Below are 26,805 nucleotides of genomic sequence, written 5' to 3'. Positions count from 1 at the left end.
ATACACAAAAAAATATGGACATATAATATAAATTAAATATTTATTTTATAATTATTTTAATAATATTTAATTTCCTTAAATATTAATAATGAAACAGACTAAGCAGAAAAAATGTATAAAAGAAACCCCACAGGGACTTACCTTTGGTAGAATTTTGGAATTAGGGATGCAGAGCAGGCTTTTTCAGTTGTAGCCAGCAATACATCATACATTGGAGTTACACAGACACTGTTTTTAAAAAATGGCGCCACACCGCCGCTGAATGACGCTCCACGCATGCGCGGAAGTGATACAAGCACCCCCATGCCATCTTGAAAGAGGGAAGCTCAAACAAAAACATAGGAAAGAAAATCTTAAGTCTGCACATGCGCAGAGCGGCGAAACGAACGGCGGTCATGAGGGATAACAGGTACCAGCAAGTCCTGCTCCCTCCGCTGGAAAAAAACAAGGTATTTAAAATTACCCAAAGAAAATTAACACAAGAGATGCCAGGTTGCATATACATAAAGAAGAGAGTGGGAAAGCAAGGAAGGGAAATCCACTGCAGATAAAAGCTTCTTTAAAGCTTGTCATATGCCAATAAGATGCCCCTTGAGACCACCAGAGCGGGGACTCCCTCCATAGAAGCTCCTTTAGAGACTGTACAGGAGGGACTTCCAAACAGGAGAGGCTTGAACCTGCTGGGGCGAAGGCTGTAAGAGGCTTATTCATCTGTAACAAGGAAGCGTGTCCGTCCAACCTGTCAGGTGAGGATTAAAAAGAAAATGCAGCGGGGGGTCTCCCCTTCAAATTTATAGCTAATCCAATCCTGTCAGGTTGTGGGGGCGGAGTCACAACCCAGTGTGTGCTGCCATGAAGGCGTCAGGAAAAGCCCTTTGGAGAAAAACAGTAAGCTCTGTAATCTAATGAATAAAGTAACAAGTAAAATATGACTGCAGGGTACCAAGCAACAAAATGAACAGTAAGCCAGACCTCAGACAGATTGATGTAATTACCACAAATTTCTAATGTTCATAAGTAAAAAAAAAAAAACATTTAAAAAATACAACAGGGTTTCTAGATTCAACTGTGCATCAAAACATCTGCAATGTTCAAAAGGTAAAAATTTGTGTGGACATTGCTAAAGTCTATGGGACACGAATGTGAAAAATCAAAAGTGCTAATTTTTAAAGGCTTATATGCAAGTTATTAGTGTGTTAATATCAATACTCAAATACTTATACTATAAAAATCAATAATTATTTGAATATATAAATAACCAAATATGTGAATGAATGAATTAAATGTGATTTACATAAATCAATTCTCCATAGGTAAATCCACCTTGTGCATAAATAAATTAAAATTCCTTAATTGATACCTTCTGTGCATATATGTATAAATAATGTTTCTTAATGCCTTCTGTGCATATAAAACTCTTCCTGATGGAATAAGTGGATCAGAGTCTGATGACATACAGCTTCTGTGTCTGCGCTTTAATCAAAACACTCCCGTGCGGTGATCTCCACAAAACTTCAGATATAGTCTTTAGAATGACGTATCCCCCTGAGTCCTTTAGATTATGTCCACAACACACTTCTATCCCACTGCAGCACATATATTACTTATCTCCTTGCTTTTTAGCTTTCATTTTGCCATAGGAAGAAAAAAAAGGGAGAAGAGAGACAAGGGATAGTGTATTACTGCGAAAAAGGATGAACTTAATATGTGCACGTCGATTCACTCACAAAACCAGTTAAAGCATGGGGTATTGGTAGAACGTCAGATCGTACTCCTCCGCACAGCCTCTCCGTGCCTCTGAACACTGAGGGCTTGACGTCACTGGCTCCTCCTCTCGACGCGTTGCGTCAAAGGTCATGTGACATTCTCAAGGGAAATGACTCAATGTAATTTCCCTTGAGAATGTCACGTGACCTGTGACGCAATGAATCCTTTTTCGCAGTAATACACTAATACACAGGAGCTGTATGTGATCAGACTCTGATCCACTTATTCCATCAGGAAGAGTATTATATACACAGAAGGCATTAGGAAACATTTATTTATATTAATTTCTATTTATTTATACATATATGCACAGATGGCATTAAGGAAGTTTAATTTATTTATGCACAAGGTGGATTTATGGACATGTATCAATGCAAAAAAAAAAAAAAAATTTTTTAAATTGCCGTTTTTTTCAGGAGCAATGCTTCTAAGAATGCTTAAGCTGAAACAATAAAAATGAACAATAAAAATGAAATATCCCTTTAAATATCATGCCTGGGGGGTCCCCTTATGCCTTGTACACACGGTCGGGAATTCTGACAGAAAAGGTCCGATCAGATTATATTGTTGGAAAATCCGATCATGTGTGGATTATTTTCCTTACAAAAAAAAAAAAAAATCAGATCGGACTTTTTCCGATCGTTTGTAGAGAATTCCGACAAAGTGCCACGCATGCTCAGATCAAATTACGAGACCAAAGCTATTGGCTACTAGCCTCAGCTTAGTCCCGTCGTAACGAACAAACGTCATCATGTTCCAAGCGATCAGATTTTCCGACAACTTTGTCCAACCATGTGTATGCAACACTTTTGTTATCTGAATGTCCGACCGTGTGTACAAGGCATTAGTCTGCCTGTAAAATAGCATATTTTTCCTATGTTTATAACAGTATTGCAGCAAAATTAAATTTCTAAAGGAAAAATAGGATTTTTGCACTCACCGTAAAATCCTTTTCTCTGTACTTCACCGACTGACACAGCTCCTTTACTTAGACACTTCAGGACATCCCCAAGCAGTGTCAAAACGAGAGGAGGGAAACTGCACAAAAAACTTCACCCACCAAAACAGAGTGTGGGAAACAGTATAAAAACTTCACCCACAAAACAGAGTGCTCCCTAACCAGGGAGTCACCACCTTCTCTAACCGCATCAGAACTTGCGGTAACAACGCAACAGTACTTAAGGTAACTGTGTTATTGGAAAAAAAATGAAAAAATATAAGTGCAATTGCAAATTATATGGCCGTCTGCTAAACTTTGTGGCCAAAATAGACATCAGCCGATGCACTGACATCTACCTTGTAGAATTTTGTAAAGGTGCGAACAGATGACCAAGTCGCAGCTTTACACACTTGTGTGACTGACGTTGATGTCAGAAGGCACAAGAGGTTCCAATTGCCCTGATGAAATGGGCCGTAACCGGAAATGGGGACACCTGCCCCTTCAAGGCGTAGGCCTGTACCACAATCTGTCTGATCCACCCGGAAATGGTGGCCGATGAGACCGCCATGCCTTTTTTCGGACCAGCTACCGAAACAGAGTCTGACTTCCGAAAGGGAGCCGTGGCAGCCAAATATACCCTTAGAGCCAGGACCACGTCCAGGGAATGGAGGTTGTGTCGGTTTAGGACACACAGATGGTAACACAATGTCTTCATTGATGTGGAATGCCAAAACCACCTTTGACAGAAAGGAAGGTTGCGGACGCAACACCACCTTATCCTTATGGATAATCAGGTAAGGCTGCCAGCTCCAAAACCCTCCTGGCCCATGTAATGGCCACTAGAAAGACCACTTTCTGAGAAAGAGTCAACAGGGGGATCTCTCTGATATTCTCAAACGGCGGTTTCTGAAGCGCCGTTCAGGTTCAGATCCCACGGGGTAGCGGTGGATGCACCGGAGGAGCTACATGTCGAACCCCCTGAAAAGCGCTCACTAGAGAGTGAGACGCCAGGGGTTGCTGAAAAAAGAAAGATATTTGTCCTTTTATGGTACTTAAAGCCAATTTCTGGTCTACTCCACGCTGTAGAAAACAGCAGGATCCTGGAAATGGAATAGAAGCGCCAATGCCATCCTTTCTCCACACACATAGCGATGTACGCCTTCCAGGTACGATGATATATCTTCTCAGAAGAAGATTTCCGAGCTCACAACATAGTTGAGATCTCCGAGTCCGATAGGTCGTGGTTCCTTAGCACCTACCTCTCAACAGCCATGCCGTTAAAACCAGCAATGGGAAAGCAGGATGGAGAATCGAACCTTGACACAGAAGGTCTTCTTGCATCGGTAGTCGCCAGGGAGCATCCGCAACCAGGCATACCAGGGATAATGAGGCCAATCTGGGGCAATCAGAATTACCGCAATCGCCTCATTCTCCACTCTGCGGAGCAGACGTGGTAGTAGCTTTAGCAGGGGAAAGGCATACATCAGTCGGTACTGACTGCACGGAGCCACCAGCTCTTCTGACACATCTGCCCAAGGATCTCTTGTCTTGCACACGACTCTAGGCAGCTTCCGATTGAGACGGGAAGCCAGGAGATCCACGTCTGGTGTGCCCCATCACAGGCATAGGAGCCTGAACACCTCCAGATGCAACATCCACTCTCCTGGGTCCAGCATATGGTGACTTTGTTAGTCCACCTGCCAGTTTTCCACTCACGGGATATAAATGGCCGATAGGGCCGGTACATGTCGCTCTGCCCACTGAAGGATGTGAGCGACCTCCCGTGCTGCAGCCGAGGTGCTTATACCTCCTTGATGATTGATGTGTGCCACCGCCGTGTTTGACTGGATCCTGAACGGATGCCCTTGAAGTCTTGTTGACCATGTAGAGGCATAGCCTGATTGCACGTAGCTCGAGCACATTGATCGGTAACTTGGATTCCTCCTCTGACCAGAGGCCCTGGGTCGACTGTACCCCCAGTACTCCACCCCGGTTGGTCAGGCTGGTGTCCGTTGTGATCACTGTCCAATGTAGAAGTAGGAACGACTTCCCGGACCGAAGTGTCTGGGATCTCAGCCACCAGAGTAAGGAGTCCCTGACTGACTGGCTCACCTGAATCTGCCGATCCAGGGATAATAGAGAATTGTCCCATTTCGTCAAGATCTCCTTCTGCAAGACTCTGGTATGAAACTGGGTGTACGGCACAGCCTCGAAGGAGGCCACCATGAGCCCCAGGAGTCACATGCAGAAGTGTAGCGACGACCACCTGCGGTTCATCAACAGTTTTACCGCGGCTCAGAGTCTGCAACTTGTCTGGAGGGAGAAACACTCTCGCTTCCACGGAGTCCAGCAGTAAGCCTAGGTACCCCAAACGCGGAGTCAGTATAAGCACCGACTTTTATAGTTTCAACAGCCACCCAAAATCTTGCAGGGTTTGCATGGTGATCACCAAATCATCCTTTAATTCTGAGGTGGAAGATGCTCTCAGGAGATCGTCTAGGTAACCTATGATCGCGATCCCGCGTTGTTGCAACAACGCCAAAATTGGAGCCAATGCATTGGTAAAGACTTGGGGGGCTGATGCCAAGCCAAAGGGGAGAGCCACAAACTGGCAGTGGACATACCCGACTGCAAATCACAGAAACTTCTGAATCCGTAGGCATATGGGTATGTGCAGGTATGCATCCTGGATGTCCAAGGATGCCAGGAAGTCCCATTGATGGAGTGCAGCGACTACTGAGCAAACTGATTCCATATTGAACCTCTGTACTTTCACAAAGCAGTTGAGGGCTTTTAGGTCCAAGATTGGATGTACCCCTTCCTTTTTGGGCACTACAAAAAAATTCAAAAAGAACCCCTGGAATCATTACGGCTCCGGAACAGGAACGATCACCCCACGATTTAACAGGTCCCTTACTGCCCTCATTAGGGAGTAAGGGTATGCTGGAGGGGAAGAATCTGTTTGGTGGCCAATAGAGCTCATCTTGAAGCCAGAGGAAATCAGTTCGCAGACCCATTGGTCAGACAGCCAAGAGGCCCAATCGGGCTGCAAACTCCCGAAGGCAATCCCCCACCCGTGAGGCAGGCGGGGGCAAACCTTCATGCGGTAGGACTCTTGCTTGCAGGCCTGCGATTCCAGGCTTTTGTCCCTCAGAGGTCGTCCTGTCGAGCTAGGGACGTTAAGCCAAAGCTCCGGATGGACAAAAAAGCAGTTTGTGAGCAGAAAAAGAGGGCCCTTGCCTACGGCATGGCTCCTTAGCCTTCCTAGCCTGTAGGAGTGAGGTACTCTTCCCACCTGTGGCATTTTTAATGATGTCATCCAACAAGGCTCCAAAGAGATGCTCTCCAAGGAAAGGTAGATCCGTCAGGGCTTTTTTTTAGATGCCTGATCGGCCAACCAGCATTTTAACCAAATCAGGCACCTCAGCACCACTGCTGACACTGAAGCCCTGGATAACAGAGGGAGGGAGGGTATCCAGGGCCGCGTCACAAATGTACTTAAGGCCTTGCACTAACTGGTCTGCTAGTTCCACGCAGACAGGAGAAGCCTTTTGCTCCCCCAATTCGCGGTGCAAAAGTTTTGCCCACTCAGTAAGTGTCTGCGACAAAAGTGCGGAGAGTACTGGTCGCATAGCTGATCCCACAACCGTAAAGTTCCACTGCCTTGGCCTTCCTGTCCCTGGGGTCCTTAAAGGCAGGAGTCCCCTCTACCGGGATCGTTGTTACTTTGTTTAACCTGGATACTGGGGGGTCCACGACCGGAGGAGCCGACCATTTTTTGAGAAGGCTCTCCTCAAAGGGGTAACACATCGCCATATATTTGGGGACTGAAAAGGCCTGTTGCGGTCTACCCCATTCCTTGTATATGAACTTATCTAAATAAGTCAGATACAGAAACACCTTAGGTGCACGGGCTGGCTTACAGGACCCAAAAGGGACCGCTACTTCAGCAGAGGAATCTGCTGTGTAATGAATTTTCAGGGTATCACGCACAGCTGTGATAAGTGCTTCAACAAGCACTTTGACGTGTGCAGACCCGGGCGGGGTCTCATCCTCACTGTCTGATCAGTCCTGGTCAGCGTCATCTGAAAGAAAACAGCAGGGGTCACCAGCCTCAGCGGGGCCAGAGTCTGCTTCAGAGCTCTCCCCGGAGGACCGGGGGGGGCGCTTTTTACCACCTTTGCGCCCACGCACAGCCTCCCAGCCCCCCACCCAAGGTGAGAGCCCCCCAGGGGGCCCCTGTCTGTGTGGCACACACCGCTCAGCAGCCCCTGCAGCATCCCCCATGGGGGGATGATAGGGACAGGGAGAGAAGAGAGGGACCCCCGAATCGACCTCCCAGGGAATGCCCAGCTGCTCAGCCCCACCGAGGCAGGGAGAGCTGTACTTACCAGTCCTGATGAGCTGGGGAACATTCCATCACAGGCCCACTCTCCGATCAGTATGGGGTGGCTGCTGGCCGGGCACACTGTGACGCAGACATTAGTAGCCCAGTCATATGTGTGCCCCGGAGCATTATGCTCACGGGCTACCCCTGGAACCTGAGGGGCATGTCATGGCCGACCCAGCGCAGAGCTCTGGTCTACACATGCTCGTTGGCCAGGCTGGGGAGACTACAAGGATAAGGGTATCCAGCCTGCACCCAGCTGGCTGTTGATAGCAGATCACAGGATCTTAATCTTGCGTAAAAAGGCAAACTTCTGCAGAAAAAATACACGGACCGATGGGCCCGCAGGGTTCCTAGGTCCTTCTCCACTAGGCAGAAAAAAACTGCAGCTGCAGGATGCAGGCTGGGGGGGTTGTTACTGAAGGGACCGCCCCTTGGGCGGAACCAGAAAGTTCTGTTTTTTTGTACATGTTAACATGTTCTGCCTAGTCCTCTCCTGAAAGTGGCATAACAACCCGATGGTCTAAGTAAAGGAGCTGTGTCAGCCAGTGAACGTAAGAAAAAAAAATGTTATTTAAAAATTGCTTGCGGCTGTAACGTACTGCCGCATCCTGGCAATATACATAAGAAATCATTGAAAAAAAACAGCGTGGGTTACCAGACCCAAAGGGCCTGGTATCGACAGCGGGGGGGGTGGGGGTAGGGATAGGGGAGCAACCCGTGACTTTTTTTTTTAATTCCGTCATAGGGCTTCCCTTAACCACTTCAATACACTATATTATTTATTGCACACTGCACTATATACCCTGCACTAGATTATATATACTACACTGACTGCACTATATACTCTCAACTGCAGTATATACTCTGCAGAAAAATTGGGCCTTAGGTGTTCGTGATGCCAGAAAACTAACCCCTCACAGTTACTCTTGTCAAGCGCAGGAATGGGCCCTGCTGTTAAATATTGTTAAACAGGGGCAGAAAAATTTGGTGGTGGTGGTACCCCAAACCACAAATATTGTTGGACGCTAGCATCATCATGATTGAGGATCATGACAGGATAGGCAGCATAAGCAGTCTTCAAGGAATCCCAGATCCATAGAAAATTCAAACAGTTACATCAGCATCAGGTGCTTGATCGCTGCTGATGCAGGACCGATTCATTTTTATAAATGCGAGCCTATTAACTGAGTCTGTGGACAGGCGCACCCTTTGATCCATTACAAACCCTCCAGCAGCACGGAATGTGCATTCAGAAAGCATGCTGGATGCAGGATAGGCCAGTAGCTCGATGGCATATAGAGCAAGTTCTGCCCAGTGGTCCATCCTCAAGACCCAGTAACCCAGTTGATGCGCTGTTGGGAAGGTCTCCAAGTCTGCTCTTGCTCCTAGATATTCCTGCACCATATAATGCAGACGCTGGCGATGGTTGCTGGAACCTATCAGACCTTTGCGTTGAGGACTGAAAAATTGTTTAAAAGGCATCGGTCAGCCGGCCACCTTCTCTACTACTCTTCCTCTGACCGAACAAAGTCTCAGAAACACGTTGACCAGCACTAGGAAATGGTAACCTCCCAGGGTCTGGAAATGCGTTACAAACGTTTCTTCAAGGCCTCCTGAAGATGTTTCATCCTCCCTCTGCAAAGGCAGGATGAGTTCTGCAATCTTACCCTTGTAATGTGGATCAAGAAGGGTTGCCAGCCAGTAAGGACCCCTCTCCTTGATGCCATGAATCCTAGGGTCCTTTCGCAAGGTTTGCAGAATCAGGGAGGCCATATAACGCAAGTTTGCAGAGGCATTTGATTCCGATTCCTCTGGGTAACTAAGGATCACATTATCTGTAGCTACCTCCTCCCAGCCACATACAAATCCTTGGGTTTCTGGGGACTGAAAACCATGCCTTGAAGACTGCTGCAAGTTACCCTCAACATCCATGCTGACGCAATCCTCCTCCTCCTCTTCTTCCTGTGTGTTTGGTAGCCCCACATTAATGCCATCTGGATAAAGGGGGCCTTAAGAGCTAAGGAAGTCCTCCTCTTCCTTCTGCTGTTCTGCCTCAAGTGCCCTGTACATGATTCCACAAAGTGTGTGCTCCAACAGGAAGACTAGAGGGACAGTGTCACTGATGCATGCATTGTCGCTGCTCACCATCCTTGTGATCTCCTCAAATGGTGACAGGACAGTGCATGCATCCTTGATCATTAGCCACTGGTGTGGTGAAAAGTAGACAAGCTCCCCTGACCCTGTCCTGGTGCCATACTCGCACAGGTACTCATTGATAGCCCTCTGCTGTGTGTGCAGCCACTGCAGCATTGCCAATGCTGAGTTCCACCTGGTCGGCATGTCCCAAATGAGGCGGTGGTGGGCAGGTTGCATTCCCGTTGAATGTCAGCCAGCTGAGCACTGGCATTATATAACCACAAACCTTTCTGGCCTACCTCAGGGGATCAGGTACCCAGGCTTACAAGGTCAAGGCATGCTGCACCACCAAATTCAGGATGTATGCCAAACATGGAACATGGTTCAAGTGTCCTTGTCTGAGGGCAGAGAGAAGGTTGGTGCCATTGTCGCATACAACCATTCCTGGCTAAAGTTGGCGTGGCATTAACCACCTCTGAGCCTGCCACTGCAGAGCTGACAATCTCTGCTCCTGTCCCTTAGGCAGACCAACTCAAGCACTGCATGACATCTTTTTGCCTGACTGCTTGCGTAGCCCCTTAAGCGTTTAGGGAGCACTGCTGGTTCAGAGGACAATTCTGCAGAAGAGGCCATAGAGGAAGAAGAAAAGAAGGGAGGGGGGCATACAGATGTTGTGGCAGAATTACCACTAGCTTTTGGAGGCATTGTGGCAGAACAAGCTCCAACACTGAACCCTGTCCTGCATCCTTCCCAGCTGCCAGCAGAGTTAACAATACGCCATGAAGGAAAGGTAATGTCCCTGCCCATGCCTGTAGGACCATGAGTCAGAGGTAGTATGAACCTTACTGCTGATTGCCCTGTCCAACGAGGCCAAAACATTGCCTTCCGCATGGCGGTAGAGAGCCGGAATGGCCTTTTTAAAGTTCAGCATCTGGGGTAGGGAAATTTGCCTGCTGAAATCAACTGGTGGTGTACTGCTAGCAGATTGGCTGCATGTACTTGTGACACCTATTGCTATACCTTCATTCCTCTCAGTGCAGATTTTTGAGAGGAATGGAGGTATAGCAGGGTTTTAGATCCCAGATGAGGAGCAAGGAGAAGTCTACCTTTTTCTATAATGTGAGTCTTTCAGGTGCTGCTGCCAACGGACTGCATGGCAGGTCATCATATGTCTGGTGAAGCATGTGGTGCCCAAGCGGCTGCTGTTCTGGCCACACTTGATCCGCTTCAGCTATAGGTTGCACACCGCAACGTAGCGATCTGCTGCACACGTGTAAAAAAATTCCCACACCAAGGAACTCCAGCAGCATGTAACTGATACTGTGGTTGAATAATTTTGGGGACTCCTCCGTGCATGATGGTGGGGCTACAGAAGGAGTGACTATGGACAAGGAGCTGGTGGAATAGGCCGCTTTGGCAGCTGCATTGGAAGGCAAATTACTATGAGTCCGGTTGACAGAGGATGTGGAGGACGGCTTTGATATCCAAGCCACCAACTCTTCTGCATGTTGTGGCTCAATAACACGGGCAGCAGTAGAAAAAAAAAAAAGGACAATCGTGCCCCACGGCCACCTGCAGAGGATGCACCATGTCCACAACCACCCCTGTTGACTGTAGACACAGAGGCTGCTTGCCCTCTCATAGTGGCCTGTGAGCGTCTGCCTCTTCTTGGTGGCCTTCCGAAAAATGATGGGGATTTTTTCTTTTCACAGCACACTACACTTTATTATATACTGTGTACGCAGCCTGCACTGTATTAAAAACTGTACACTGGCAGCATGTACTATATACACTACCTGAAGTATATTAGAAACTGTACACAATGTATTATATACTGTGTACACTGACTGAGGTGTATTAGAAACTGTACACCACCAAATGCACTGTATATATACCCTACCCTGAATGCAGAGTATGTGTGTGTGTTATATATATATATAAATGTGAATGCACAGCCTGAAGTGTATTATATAATGTACATATTATATATGTGTACATATTTTATATATATATAAGTTCATTACACTGAATGCAGAGTGTGTGTGTGTATGTATATATATAAATATATATATACATACACACACACACACACACATATATATATATATATATACACACACACACACACCACCTGAATATAGAGTATACACCAAAAATATAGTCTATGCTAAATGCAGAATATATGTATTAAATACACTGAATATAGAGTATACACATACTAAATGCAGAGTGTGTATATATAGATACACACACACACATACACACTAGACTGACTGTATATCAAATACACTGCAACTAATCTGCCTGCCTAATCTAGCTTAAGCTATTTCTCTGTCTACACCAACACCACTAAACACGGCCACTCCGTAAGCAGCCTTATATAGTGTGGGGCATGAAATTAGTCCCCCTGAGTCACGATCAGCCAAAGGCACCCTGCCTTTGACCAATTATGTCTCTCTCTGCAGAGCACGCTGTGATTGGCCAAAGCATGTAGGTTAGGTGCATGCTTTGGCCAATCAGAAGCTAATGCACTGTGATCTTGCAGTGCAATATGGGGCATTCTGCTGCACTCAAATTTCCCATGAACGCCCAGTATTGTTCGCTGTTCAGCGAACGGGCAAACATGCAATGTTCGAGTCGAACATAAGTTCAAGCTCATCCCCATTTAGCACCCAAATATTGCATAGTATAATGTAACAATGCAGTTAAGTATGCAGTCTTCTATACCATACAAAACATATCCCCAGACAAAATATGTATTGTCACGCAAAGCAGCTTTGTACAGAAAGCCTGTGCCAAGACCAGGGTCAGGTTCAGGTCTTGAAGCTGTAACCCAACTTCATTATCCATTTTGTTTGCAGAAGAAACCATAATAAATGATAATCATTTTTAAAATGTTAAATCTGTGTAACAAAAACAACTATTATTAGAAGAATATGTACTTACGATGGAACATACTGTGCTATGATCTGTAGTGCTCTATGACAGGTGTTAAATGTTGCAACAATATCTAGGCAAGAAAGAAAGTTACATGAGGCCAGTTATAATTGACAACTGTACAGCAATACCTTTTTTTTGAGACCCATTTTATCTATTGGTCATAAAATCAGACTAACCTTCATCCCCATCTTCAGAATCTGAAATATTAATATCTCCTTCGCTAATCGTAACACGTGCTGTTAAGAATAAAGGTGTTCAAAGTTAAAAAAATAAAAATAAAACTTAGCTTTTATTTTAGCCACAAGTTTGCTTTACCTCCACACTTCTGTGCAAACCATATCTATACAAAACTTCTCCAACATTTTTAATACAAATTGTCACCAACAATGAACCCTTGTAACCCAATTTATTTTGTTTGATCAGTTAAAGAGATCTTGGGGAATTTCAGATCTATAGCTAATGCAAGATTGGTTCTGATCAGTAAGCTGTACACATAATTTAACAAATGCAGAGCAGCGCAGTGAAGCTGCTGTTGCAACATGTCTTTTCCCCTTGATCAGGACAAAGGAAAAAATCCCCTATGCAGTGGACTTTTAAAGGCACAAAACTAAATCAAATGGTTTTCAGAAAATGTATTCATGGTTTTAAAATATTTATTAGAAAAATATATAAAAAATGTATATAAAAAGCATGGAATGTTTAAACACATCTAAAACTTTTACACCATTATATACATGACTATACAATACACTTTTTTTGGTTTCTCGCACCGATGCGTTTCAGAGTATTAAGTTGCCTCCTTCTTCAGGGGTGTGAGCAAGAAGAAACCATATTTCTAGAATAAAATAATGAATAGATAAACGTGTGGTAATAACACTAGTATACAATAACATACAATATCAGAGAAAAAAAACACAAATATTATGATGGTGTGTTCAACATTCCAATGGTTATGTCTTCAGAAACATACAAGGGTACAAGTGCCTTTCAAATTCTCACCCTGAGGATCCTCAGTGACATGAACATGTGTAGGTGATTAGGGCTATCGCACCCAAAAGGAGGCCTGTCATCAACCTAAACCCCCTCCTCCACCATGGGAGGAGTAGCTGATTGGAAGGTGGGGATGGCCTGAGGACACACTGGGGTCAGGCAAAGAAGAGGAGCCCTAAAAAACGTAGGCAAAAAGTCTATAAAAGTAAAACATTCATAATATTTACTATGGATGTAGTCATAGTTGAAAGCAGTTTAGTACCTTTTGGAGTTGATCTTATTCCTTCACCAAACAAATAAAAAATAGCGTGGGGCCACAGCTCTAGAAAGTCATAATTGCATAATAATAATCAATATGAATGTTTCTCTATAGCCTAAGGGAGTATAGTGTTGTCATTGAATAAGTAACATATATATATATATATATATATATATATGGGATGGCACTGCCTTAAACACTAGAGTGTCGTATTTCAATATAATGACCAATGAGAGATTTATTTATATGTGGATTTATATATATCTTAATCTATTTCATCATATTATACATGCCATCACAGTTTAAGTATAGATTGTAATTGACCTTGTTTGCATACCCAAAGATTTTAAATCTAGTGCTAGATAATGCTACAAAAATGAGCACGATAAACTTCCTTGGCAGAGAAAACCTAAGCTATTAAAAGAGATTAGAAAGTTTCTGTACCTTGGTGCTAGATCACTCGTCTGGTCATCCAACCATATACTGAAGGGGATGCAAGGACGAGCTGTCGCAGGTGTGTATAAATAGCCCTCCCTCCCCAATCAGCTGTTAATCAACTGTTAATCAACTGTAAGTTCATGTTCACTGAAAAAAAATCTGAATGGTCAGATTTTTCAGCCAAAGCATTTCACTAATTGTAAAACTTTTTGAGTAGTCTACATGCGGTTATGCGATTGCACATGTTTTTATATTGGTAAGACCAAGTTGGAGTTCTGGAGAAGGGCCTACAGGCATGTCAGAAGCATGCAGGTATGTGTTCCGGACCTCCCGCTTGGTCGACACAGAATGGTAGATTCACTAAAATTAAATTTCTCATTTTGGATCGCATTCACCCTAACCCCAGGGGAGAGGACTGGAATAAGTCCCTTCTCCAGCTTGAAGCATGGTAGATACATAAGCTAAAGGCAACACAACCACCCGGCTTGAACGAAGCCATTTGCGTTCAGACAAATTTAATACCATCTATATCCCTAATTTTTTCAAACAATATTGGACGATACAATAATTTTATTATTGATTCAACTTATACGAATACTCCCCTATGCAACTTTTTGGGCTGCGTGCATCTTTCATGACCATTAGTGTAATGATTGATTCATACAAATTTAATACCATCTACATTCCTCCTTTTCAAACAATACTGGACGATACAATAATCTTTATTATTGATTCAATCTATATGCATGCTCCCTTATGCAATTTTTTGGGCTGCATGCTTCTTTCATGATCATTATTGTAATTGATTGATTTCAACTGCTATATGTACAATCTACGCACCTTTTCACATCAGTGTAAATTATGTATATATACTTATACTCTTTTCAGGATGTACAAACTGTCCTCTATACTGTTCTTTCTTTGATGTATACTGCTGTTTAAATCCATTATGTATAACTTCTTGTTTTTTGTGTAATATGTTGACACAGTCCTTTTTTGTGCACGTTATACTCCCTGCTCTGATGTAGTCCTTTCATTCTTTCCTTGGGACCCCCTGTGGCAATTATGCATACGTGTCTCTGCATGTTGGTCCTTTTTGAGAGGACTCTGCCTTTTGTCTTTCTTCCCTTTAATTTGTTATTCAGCTGCTGGTGCGGGCATGTCCTGGCGACCACCCAGCTTGCAGAGCCACGCTGTCTCCATTGAGCCAGCAGCGGCGCTATGTGAGGTCTGTGGCGCGGATTGTTGGCGCCGAGCCTCCATCTTGCTTCACTCATTGGACATGCGCTGTCCACTAGTGAAGCTCTGCATGCCGATGGGCGTAGTGGGCGTGGCTGGGCTCCAGCGTACAATCTTCCCATCAGTGCGCCAGGACCGAGCGGCACGTGCACCTCGCCAGGTTTGTAGCCCTAGCTCCCTCCCGTCCCCTCACGATCAGCGGTGTTTGTAATAGCTTATGGGGAGGGAGGGCTATTTATACACACCTGCCACAGCTCGTCCTTGCATCCCCTTCAATATGTAGTTGGCTGACGAGACAAGCGGTCGCAAAAAATACATCTAGGGTCAAAGTACAGAAATTCTTTCTAATCTTAATAGCTTAGGTTTTCTCTGCCAAGGAAGTTTATCATGCTCATTTTCCTAGCATGATCTAGCACTAGATTTAAAATCTTTGGGTATGCAAACAAGGTCAAATAAAATCTATACTTAAACTGTGATGGCCTGTATAATATGATAAAATAGATTAAGATATCTATAAAACCACATATAAATAAATCCCTCATTGGTCATATTTAAGTACGACACTCATCTAGTGTTTAAGGCAGTGCCATCTCATATATATATATATATATATATATATATATATATATATATATATATATATATATTATAGCTAAGCTACTTATTCAATGACAACACTATACTCCCTTAGGCTATAGAGAAACATTCATATTAATTATTTTTATGTAATTATTACTTTCTAGAGCTGTGGCCCTATGCAATTTTTTTATTTGGTGAAGGAATAAGATCGCCTCCAACAGGTACTAAACTGCTTTCAACTATGACTACATCCATAACAAATATTATGAATGTTTTACTTTTATAGACTTTTTGCTACGTTTTTTAGGGCTCTTTGCCCGACCCCAGTGTGTCCTCAGGCCATCCCCATCTTCCAATCAGCTACTCCTCCCATAGTGGAGGAGGGGGTTTAGGTTGACGGTAGGCCTCCTTTTTGGTGCGACAGCCCTAACCACCTACACATGTTCATGCCACTGGGGATCCTCGAGGTGAGAATTTGAAAGGCACTTCTACACTCGTATGTTTTTAAAGACATAACCATTGGAATGTTGAGCAAACTGTCATAATATTTTTAAGTGTTTTTTTCTCTGATATTGTATGTTATTGTATACTAGTGTTATTACCACAAGTTTATTCATTATTCTATTCTAGAAATATGGTTTCTTCTTGCTCACACCCCTGAAGGAGGAGGCAACTTAATACTCAAACGCATCGGGTACGAGAAACCAAAAAAAAGTGTATTGTATATTCATGTAAATAACGGTGTAAAAGTTTTAGACATTTAAATATTCCATGCTTTTTATATACATTTTTTCTATATTTTTCTAATAAATATTTTGAAACTATTAATATATTTTACTAAAACCCTTTGATTTAGTTTTGTGCCTTAAAAGTCCACCACATAGGGGATTTTTTCCTTTGTCTTGTAATACTGGATGGATGTGGCATAATCCCTTGCACAACATTACTGGCCTTACAATCCTCCTTTCCCCTTGATCAGTGCTAGCCCTCCTCTCGTCCATTCCAAGTGATATCACATACAAGTGCCTGGGACAGACAGAAGAGAACCACCTGTGGGGAACAGTGCTTCCCTTGATCGCTCTGCAAATCCATAACATAGGGTTTCTCAAATGGGATTCCACCACAAATCAATACTGTGGCGGATGTACAGTGCCTTGAAAAAGTATTCATATCCCTTGAAATTTTCCACATTTTGTCACGTTACCACCAAAAAAGTAAATGTCTTATGTGATTTATGGGATTTTATGTGATACAACAACACAAAGTGGCACATAATTGTGAAGTGGAAGAAAAATGATAAAATGGTTTCCAATTTCTTTCTTACAAATAAATAGGTGAAAAGTATGGCGTGCATTTGTATTCAGCCCCCTTTACTCTGATACCCCTAACAAAAATCTAGTGGAACCAATTGCCTTCAGAAGTCACCTAAGTAGTAAATAGAGTCCACCTGTGTGTAATTTAATCTCGGTATATATATATATATATATATATATATATATATATATATATATATATATATATATATATATATATATATATATATATATATATATACACACACACATACACACACACACACACACACACTCACAGTTAATCTGTGATGCCCTCAGAGGTTTTTTAGAAAATCTTAGTGAACACAAAGGCCAATGAACACACCAGACAGGTCAGGGATAACGTTTTGGAGAAGTTTAAAGCAGGGTTAGGTTAAAAAAAAAAAAATCCCAAGCTTTGAACATCTAATAGAGCACCGTTTAATCCATCATCCGAAAATGGAAAGCATATGGCACAGCTGTAAACCTACCAAGACATGGCCATCCACCTAAACTGTCAGCCTGGGCAACGAGAACATTAATCAAAGAAGCAGCCAAGAGGCCCATGGTAAGAAATTCACAGCTCAGGTGAAAAAATCTCTCCACACTTACTGTCCGAATGGTCCTGGTCAGTGTGATCTGACAAGACAGGGCAGTGGTCACCAGCCTCATCAGGGACAAAGCTCTCCCCAGAGGATGGGGGGGGGGCAGGGGCTGCCTTATTGTACCCATCTTCCCACGCACCGCCTCCATCTAGCAATGAATGAGTTAAGGACCGCCATCAGGGTGTCCATGGGCACTGCGTAGTCTGTAGGTGACCCGGTTGCCATTGCCTGGACTTTAGGGGAAGAAACACAAGTTTCTGAGCCATGCTGATCCTATCGTGTCTAACAGCTGAAGGGAACTTAGGACAGTGACAGTCCCACCCTCCCTGCTGCCGCTGACTGATGGGCTCATTCCCGCCAGACTCACCACTCTGGGTAGTTCTGCGCTGTCCACAAGTGGTGCCTGTAGTCAGGGCCGCTGATAGGGCAGTACTGCCAGTCTTCCTGTAGGGGGCCCGGGCTCTGTCACTTCAGAAGAGAGGCCCGGGAACCTGCAGAGCAGGAGAGCTAGCTGAACTGCCTTCTGACATTTGTGGATGTGGATCTCCTTGCAGCGCTGCCAGCTTTCTCCCTCCGGCAGCTCAGTTCTACATACTGGCAATTGGTAAAGTGTCCCGATCTGGAGCAGAAGACAGCTGCAGTCTCAGTCTGCTTGTGTCTCTGCCGGGTCCTGAAACTCCCCCTCCTCAATGTTATCTCTGGTCAGCATGAGCAGGAAGCTTCACCACCTCCCTGAGTGCTGACCTCTGACCCCTCTCCAGATCTGCTCTCACTGCTCTGTGCTCACTGAATTCCAGGGTTTGGATGGAGCAGTGCTTAAGCTGGAGGGGGTGAGTTGGGGGTTGCTGCTGGAACAAAGTCACAAAACTTTAGAATTTTGGAGAGAGGGTGAATATGAAGCCAGCCTAGAACTGCAGATAGCTGTCAATGCAGTGCTGAGCAAGAAGCCAGTGGACACAGCTCTCTCTCCAGCTGCCAGGCATCTCTGCCCAGCCATTTCTATATACCATCCCTAAGGTCCCTTTATACTTCATATAGCAGTAACAAACATTCTTGTTTTTCACACATAGGGTAACCCATTCACTTGAATGGGCTGCCATATATGTGACAAACACATCATAGAGGCTTCAGAAACTTTTAAGGCATGCAGCGTTGCCACATGACAAAACGCATGTCTTCTCATTGCATTTGGGGTGACATTAACAATTATTGTGCACCACAAGTTCTATGCGCATTTGCAGCGCATTTCCAAAATGCACTGCAAATTGCCCATTACTTGTGCACTTGTCACACATGCAGGTAACCTGCAACGTGAATGTGGCGTAATGTCTCATATACACTGCTAGTTTACTTTTGCTAAACTCCACAGGCTGAACGAAAAAAAAAAAAAAAACCCTGACGCCTCAGGTCAGAGCCTCTGTACTAACAATCTAATGTTAGTACAGTGATCTCCCCTGCTATTCTATTGTGTTATGACAAGGGGACGCCCCACCAGAACACTCCGATCAGGGAGATGGTCAGCAACCCCTTCGACATAAGCCAGCTGTCATACCGGGCTGTATACATGCCATGGCTGCAATGCTTTACTTCAGAGCTGAGGCATTTGTACTGCAGGCGGCAGAATTTGACAGGCAGCACCACCTGTCAAACTTCCCATTGAGTTCAATGGGGCTGCTCTGCACCTTGAAACCAAATACTTGGCTTACAGCTGCAATGCAGTCTCACAATGTAAAAATGTAAAATAAAAAAAATAAAAACAGGTGTCATGAGGCAGCAGTAGCAAGGCTCTTATTTCTGTAATGGCTGCAAAGCATACCATTGTGACGATGGCATTTTAGCAATTTGATTTCCCGGGGGGCCCTGTCAGGTAGGTTGTAGGGGTCCCGTGATTTCTAACAGTGGCCCTGCCTGTAGTCCCTGAGTGTGCCCAGGTTCAGAAGAAACCAAAAACAGAGTTGGTGATAACCGCTGGAATGATCGCTAAAATTATCAGAAAAAGTGCTCAGGCTTCAATAAAATGGCCGCTCAGCGTGCAGTACACAGACAGGAAACGCAGGGAAAAAGGCTGCAAGAGCACATGAGCCATGCTGCTGTCAGGGAACACTGAAAATATGTTCAGGCTTCCAGAAAACGTCCGCCAGTGCCTTGAATAGGAATCACATAGAAAATAGCAGCTGAAGACCAGACAGTCAGCCTGCTCTGCACACACCTAAAATGGCCGTCAAACATCGCCATGAGGTAGAAATAAAAAATAAACACGCAAAGCCACAGCGCTGCACTATTCCCAGCAGAACCTCACAGTCTCAGGGCTGGCTTAGCCCTTCCTCCTCTGGGCTGGCCACTCAGCTGTCGGCTAATTGCCAGCTCTCTTCTCTTTCCAGTTACCAACTGTTCCCGATGATGCTCGTCTGACCTGCCTATTTAAAGCCTTCTAGCTCACTCTTTCCTTTGCCTTCGCGTTGGTCACATCACAAGAAACCATCTCCTGCTGTTTGTTTCAAAACTGGCTTGCTGACATCCCTCCTGGCTTCTTATCCTGCTTACAGTTGCTCTCCTTGGATCCCTGACTTCTGGCCTGGCTGATTACCCGATCTGGTTTATGAACTTTGGACTGGCTGACTACCTGAACTGGCTACTGGACTCTGGCTATGCTTGAGTACGCTTTTTATATTTACCTTTTTATTTTTATTAATAAACAAGTGTGATTTGATTGTACTTCTGTCTCAATCTGTTTCATGGTTTCTGATAGTACGTGAAGGCCATGAATTCAGAATATACAGTCAATCCACTTGTTGGTAATATTTTTTCCAGATTGGATGAGCAAGATCACCGCATGGATCAGTTTGCCTTGGCGTTACAAACACTCCTGAATTGCACAGCTCACCTGGAATCCGTCCCTGCTGCTGCGCCAGTCTCTGTGCAGGCACCCGCCTCGAGTATTACCTCTATAAGAGGTATGTCTGGTTCTGTTACGCTTCCCCAGCGATTTGGGGGGGGCGATACATTTCAATGCAGAGGGTTTCTCAATCAGGTTGAGATAAACTTCGAAATGCTGCCCCAGGCGTTTCCCACGGACAGAAGCAAGGTAGGTTTTGTGATATCTTTGCTTTCTGAGAAAGCCTTGGCCTGGGCTAACCCTCTATGGGAGATGCAAAAACCTGTTGTCTTGAGTTACCCTAAGTTTGTGGCCTCCTTTAAAAGGGTTTTTGACGTTCCCGCACGCTCCGCTTCTGCTGCCAAAGTGCCTCATGTCCATCAAACAGTACGAGAACTGTTGTCGACTACACCATTGAATTCTGTAAGCTGGCAGCAGAGGTTGCTTGGAACAACGAGTCCCTCATGGCTGCTTTTCTCATGGTCTCTCGGATTCCATCAAGGATGAGATAGCAGCCCGAGATATACCCACTGAGCTGGAAAGCTTGATCTCGTTTGCCATCCTCATTGACTCCAGACTCAGAGAAAGACTTTCTCTTAAGGAGCGCTTGCGAAAGCCTCCTGTACGTTTGCCTCCGAGCTTTGTTGTCCCACCCATGCCTCCTGGTACCAAGTTGGTCAGTGAAGATGAACCCATGCACCTGGGCTTCACGCGACTCTCTGTGGATGAGAGAGCCTTTAGGAGGAGGGAGAGGTTGTGCATTTATTGTGGCCAGGCAGGTCACTTTTTGAAGTCTTGTCCTACCCATCCAGGAAACGCCCGAATCTTGAGGTCATGTCATGGACAGACCTTAGGTGACGTTGTTTCGTCCCCAGTTTTGCAGAAGGATAAGCCCCTTGTTTTGGTCACCCTTTCTTGGGCTGAGTCGTCCATCGAGATACAGGACTAGCTAGGACTCTGGGGCTGCAGGCCTGATCATTGATGCGGCATTTGTTTCGCAACACTCGATTCCGCTGCAGCTGCGTGACACTCTACTTGCCATTGAGGCTCTTGATGGGAGACCTTTAAAGCCTGCCCATGTGACTCATGAGACGGTTCCTTTGTCCATGGCCGTAGGGGCTCTTCACCATGAGATAATCAAATTCCAAGTGATTTCCTAACCCAGATTTCTGCTGGTTATTGGTTATCCTTGGTTACAGAGGCACAACCCCTCTTTTGATTGGCTCCGTGCTGAGGTTCTCTCCTGGTCACTGCTTTTCTCCCCTCCCTGCCGGAGGAGTACGATTATTTTGGCGATGTCTTTAATAGGTCAAGCCGGTAGTTTGCCTCCACACCGGCCTTATGATTGCGCAATTGACCTTAAACATTGTGTCATACCTCCTCGTGGCCGGGTTTACCCTTTGTCGGTCTTGGAGGATAAGGCCATGGAGGAGTATGTTGCTGATGCACTCTCTCGAGGTTTCATCCGCAAGTCCTCGTCTCCTGCTGGTGCTGGTTTCTTCTTTGTGAAAAAGAAGAGCGTTGAACTGAGAACTTGTATAGATTATAGGAGTCTCAATCATGTCACGATTAAGAATGCCTACCCAATTCCATTGATTACAGAGTTATTTGGCCTCCTCAAGGGAGCAACGGTTTTCACGAAGCTTGACCTGAGGTGGGCATTCAATCTCGTTGCGCATTAAGGAGGGCGGCAAGTGGAAAACTGCATTTAATACCAGAACAGGTCATTATGAATACCTGCCTTTTGGCCTTTGTAACGCCCCGGCGGTTTTCCAGGAATTTATTAACAATGTCCTCTGAGATTTGTTGCAATTGTGTGTGGTGGTTTATCTCGATGATATCCTCATATTTTCCAAGTCCATGGACAGCCACCACACAGAGGTCTGTCGTGTATTTCAGAAACTAAGAGAGAATAATCTCTATTGTAAACTGGAGAAGTGCGAGTTCCATCGTGAACAGGTTACATTCCTGGGCTATCTCATTTCCACTGCTGGTTTTTCGATGGACCCAGAGAAACTGTCGGCAGTCCTACAGTGGCCTCAACCCTTGGGTTTACGTCCTCTGCAGCATTTCCCGGGCTTTGCCAACTACTATCGGAAGTTTATTCGTAACTTCTTGTCTCTGGTCAAGCCTCTGACTGATATGACCAGGAAGGATGGTAACCCACAGAGTTGGTCTCCGGAGTCCATTAAGGCCTTTGAGACTCTCAAGGCTGCCTTTGTTTCTGCTCCTGTGTTGGCACATCCTGATCCTACGTTGCCTTTTAATTCTAGAAGTTGATGCTTCTGAGACTGGAGTTGGCGCCCTTCTGTCTCAATGCCCTAACTCAGAGCGCTATGCATCGGTGTGGCTACTTTTCCAAGAAATTGTCACCTGCTGAGTGTAATTATAAGATTGGTGACATAGAGCTGTTGGCGATCATTTAAGCCCTGAAAAAATGGAGACATCTCGTTGAAGGTACCACTGTGCCTGTTCTTATTCTTACTGACCATAAGAATCTTACATTCTTGTCTGAGGCTTAGCAACGCTCTCCCAGAAGGGCGCGATGGGCTCTTTTCTTGTCGAGCTATAATTACATTGTCTCATTCTTACCCGGTACTAAGAATGTAAGGGCTGATGCCTTGTCACAACAATTTTCCTCCACTTCCAAGTCGGAGTCGGTTCCGGTTACCATGATTCCTCCTGATCGTATCTTGGCTACGTTTCGCACCAGTCTTACTTCTCCTTTGGGTGACAAAATTCTTGCTGCTCAGGTCCATGCTCCTCCTGATAAACCTTGTGACCGCTGCTTTGTCCCAGAGAGTCTCTGTATTGCAGTGCTCCAGACTTATTCTCCCAAGGCAGCTGGCCATCCTGGGAAGAATCAACTCATTTGGGCCATCTCCCAACAATTCTGGTGGCCTAGTCTATGGGCTGATGTTACTACCTTCGTAGCTGCCTGTCCCGTGTGCTCAGAGTAAGACTCCAAGACACCTTCCAGTGGGCCTCCTACAACCCTTACACAATGGAGAAAGGCCCTGGACTCGTCTATGGATTTCATTGTGGAATTGCCCAACTCCCAAGGCAACACTGTTATCCTTATGGTGGTTGACCGGTTCTCAAAGATGTGTCATTGTATTCCACTTAAGAAGTTGCCCACCTCTAAGGAACTGGCTTCCATTTTTGCTTGGGAGATTTTTAGCTTACATGAGCTACCCAAGGTGATTGTCTCGGACAGGGGCAGTCAGTTTGTCTCCCAGTTCTAGCGAGCCTTTTGTGCACAGTTGGGAATCCAGCTTGCATTCTCTTCTGCGTATCACCCGCAGTCTAATGGGGCCGCAGAACATACCAATCAGTCCTTGGAGCAATTCCTACATTGCTATATTTCTGACCATCATAAAAACTGGTCTGACCTATTACCTTGGGCGGAGTTTTCTCACAACAGTGCCTTGAATTCTGACTCCCAATTGTCTCCATTTATGGCGAATTATGGTTTCCAACCTTCCATGTTGCCTGACTCGCAAATTTGGGGACAAACCTCATATAATAGCCCACAATGCCAAGGAAAGAACACACTTGTTTATTTGTGAGTGGCCATTTCTGAATAGCCTCCACCTTGTTTAGTTGGGGCTTAATCACACCCCTGCCTACAACATACCCCAGGTAGCGGGCCTCCTCCAACCCAACCTTGCTCTTTTCTGGATTCACTGTGAACCCCGCCCTTCGGAGGGCATCCAAGACCAACTGGACCTTCGGTAAGTGACTCTCCCAGTCCTTACTAAAGATGACAATGTCATCAAGATAGGCTCCTGAGAATTCCTTATGCGGTCTCAGGACGAAGTCCATGGCCCTCTGAAAAGTGGCTGGGGCCCCATGTAACCCGAATGGCATTCGGGTATATTGCCATAAGCCCTCGGGTGTGGCAAATGCAGTTTTTTCTTTAGCCTCTGGGGAAAGTGGGATATGCCAGTATCCCTTGGTCAAGTAGTGGTGATTTACCGGGGTGGTCCTAATCTCTCGATTAATTCATCGGTCCAGGGCATGGGATACGCATCTGGCTTGGAGACTTCATTTAACTTGCCAAAGTCATAGCAGAACCGCCAGGTTCCATTCAGCTTGGGTACAAGGACTATAGGGCTAGACCAGCTACTGGAAGACTCCTCAATGACCCCAAGGTCCAACATGCTCTTAAGCTCAGCCGACAATATTCCGGCGAGCTTCGGGTATGCGGTAGGGTTTGAGATTTATTCAAACGCCAGGGTCTGTAATGACATTATGTTCAATTACCGAGGTTAGGCCCGGTAGGTTTGAAAAAATGTCTCGATTCCTCTGCAAAAACTCCCAGGACTCCCGTTTTTGAGAAGGGGAGAGAGCCTCTGCAATCCCTACCTTCTTAACCTGAGCACCAGGGTCACCCGGGACTTTCAGACTGTCAAAACCTATCTTTCAATTGTTTGATCAAGTTGACGTGGTAAATCTGGTAGGGTTCACGTTTGGTGGGCTGATGGACTTTATAGTTGACCTTGCCCACCCACTTGGTGAGAAACTTACTCTCGACGGTAGGCACTAAGACCAGCACCCGATCCCCAGGTTTAAACTCTAATCTTGGCAGATCGGTTGTATACCCGACTCTGGTAGTTTTGCGCAGCCTGCAAATGTTCCCGTACTATGGGCATAACTTTTGTTATTCGGTCCTGCATTTGAGACACGTGTTCGACCACACTCTAATACGGGGAAGCTTCTTGTTCCCACGTCTCTCATATCCAGTAGTCCACGGGGGTGTCTCCCATAAACCAGCTCAAAGGGGGAGAACCCCGTGGAGGCCTGGGGTACCTCTCTTATGGCAAACAACAAGGGAGGCAACAAGCAATCCCAACCATCCTCCTCAACTGCGTTCTTTAGCATTCCCTTTAAGGTTTTGTTGAACCGCTCCACTAACCCATCAGTTTGTGGGTGATACACTGAAGTCCGCAAGTGTTTAATTTTAAACAGGTTACAGAGTTCCTTCATCACTTTTGACATGAACGGGGTACCTTGGTCTGTCAAGATCTCGGATGGGAGCCATGTTCTTATGAACATCTGAAACAACTCCCGTGCGATGACATGGATGAGCAATTTCTTAAAGGGACCGCTTCCGGATACCTGGTGGCATAGTCAAGGACAACTAAAATGTATTGGTGTCCCCTAGCGGACTTAGGTAAGGGGTTCACCAAGTTCATGGCTATGTGATCAAAGGGAACCTCGATAATTGGAAGCGATACCAGCGGACTGCCAAAATGGGGTATTGGAGTGGTTCTTTGACAGGTAGGGCAGGACTCACAGTAGTCCTTAATTTCTCAATATACACCGGGCCAAAAAAACGCTGTAAAACCTGTTTCTGAGTTTTAGCCGCTCCAAGGTGACCCCCAAGTACATGACTATGAGCCAAATGCAACACATTAGACCTAAAAGGTTTGGGTACCACCAGTTGTTCCAACACTTCTTGATTAACCTTAGTTACTCGGTACAACAAGTCATGATTCACAGCAAAATGGGGGAAATTCACGTCCGCCCCAGGATGCTGTGGTTCACCACTTAAGACCGTGGCCTGTTCCCTGGAGGGGATCAAAGTGGGGTCTCTCATCTGAGCACTAAGGAAATCTTCCCGGGAGCCCCCGAGATCTGACATGTCTGGCTCAGAGGAGGTACTTTCCACTTCCAATCCCGCAAACACCTCCAGATCATCGGCTCACTTTCTGCAGGTTCAGCAACCTGGTACTGATCCTTAATAACAACCTCCTGCAACACAGTATTATTCACCACCTCTGTGGGTTCTTGCTTTTTGGGGGAAACCCCCAAACCTTTGAGCTTTTGCTCATACAAGTCCCAAAACATGGGGCAGTCTCGCCCGGTTTAGTAAATCATGAGGTAGTCCCGGGACCACCCCCACTTTTAGTTTAGCTGTTCCTGCTGGTGTACATAGGGTCACACGGGCCACCAAATCGTTTTTAACATCCCCATGCACACAGATGACCCCAACCTGTGCCCTTGGTATCAGCTTTCTTGGCAACCCGTCCAATCAGAGCAGGGTAACGACACTCCCAGAGTCAAGGAGTGCTACCACCTCCTGTCCATTGACCCGCACCACACACTCATGCGGATTTAGGTTGGTTGCAGCACATAATGCATGGATATACATGGAGCGACGGCGACCCATGGTGCACTCCATTGGTTTTTCCCGACTTGGGCACTGGGCCACCAGATGACCTAGTTGATGGCAGGACCAACAGAGAACCTCACAGGGTTCCCCCTATCGGTTCCCTGGAAGCTTAGGTCCTATGGTGCTCTTGGTAGTTGTATTATCCCTCCGAGCAGC

The 26,805-nt window shown here is 45.4% G+C and overlaps 1 protein-coding gene across 8 annotated transcripts in view; it reads right to left on the bottom strand.

Moving 5' to 3' along the window:
- The window catches only part of RRN3 (RNA polymerase I transcription factor RRN3), an 863,266-nt gene that overhangs the window by 571,670 nt on the left and 264,791 nt on the right, over positions 1–26,805 (bottom strand). For all 8 annotated transcript variants that reach the window (XM_077448886.1, XM_077448888.1, XM_077448892.1 and 5 more), the window contains 2 exons: positions 12,350–12,409; positions 12,180–12,243 (listed from right to left, as the gene is read on the bottom strand). In XM_077448886.1, coding sequence (XP_077305012.1) covers positions 12,180–12,243; positions 12,350–12,409 — 124 coding nt within the window. The remainder of the gene's footprint in view (positions 1–12,179; positions 12,244–12,349; positions 12,410–26,805) is intronic.

Source organism: Lithobates pipiens, unplaced genomic scaffold, assembly GCF_037356315.1.
Source record: "Lithobates pipiens isolate NorthernLeopardFrog02 unplaced genomic scaffold, aLitPip1_a1.2 Scaffold_22, whole genome shotgun sequence".
Classification (NCBI taxonomy): Eukaryota; Metazoa; Chordata; class Amphibia; order Anura; family Ranidae; genus Lithobates; species Lithobates pipiens.
This window is presented reverse-complemented; position numbering and strand designations above follow the sequence as displayed.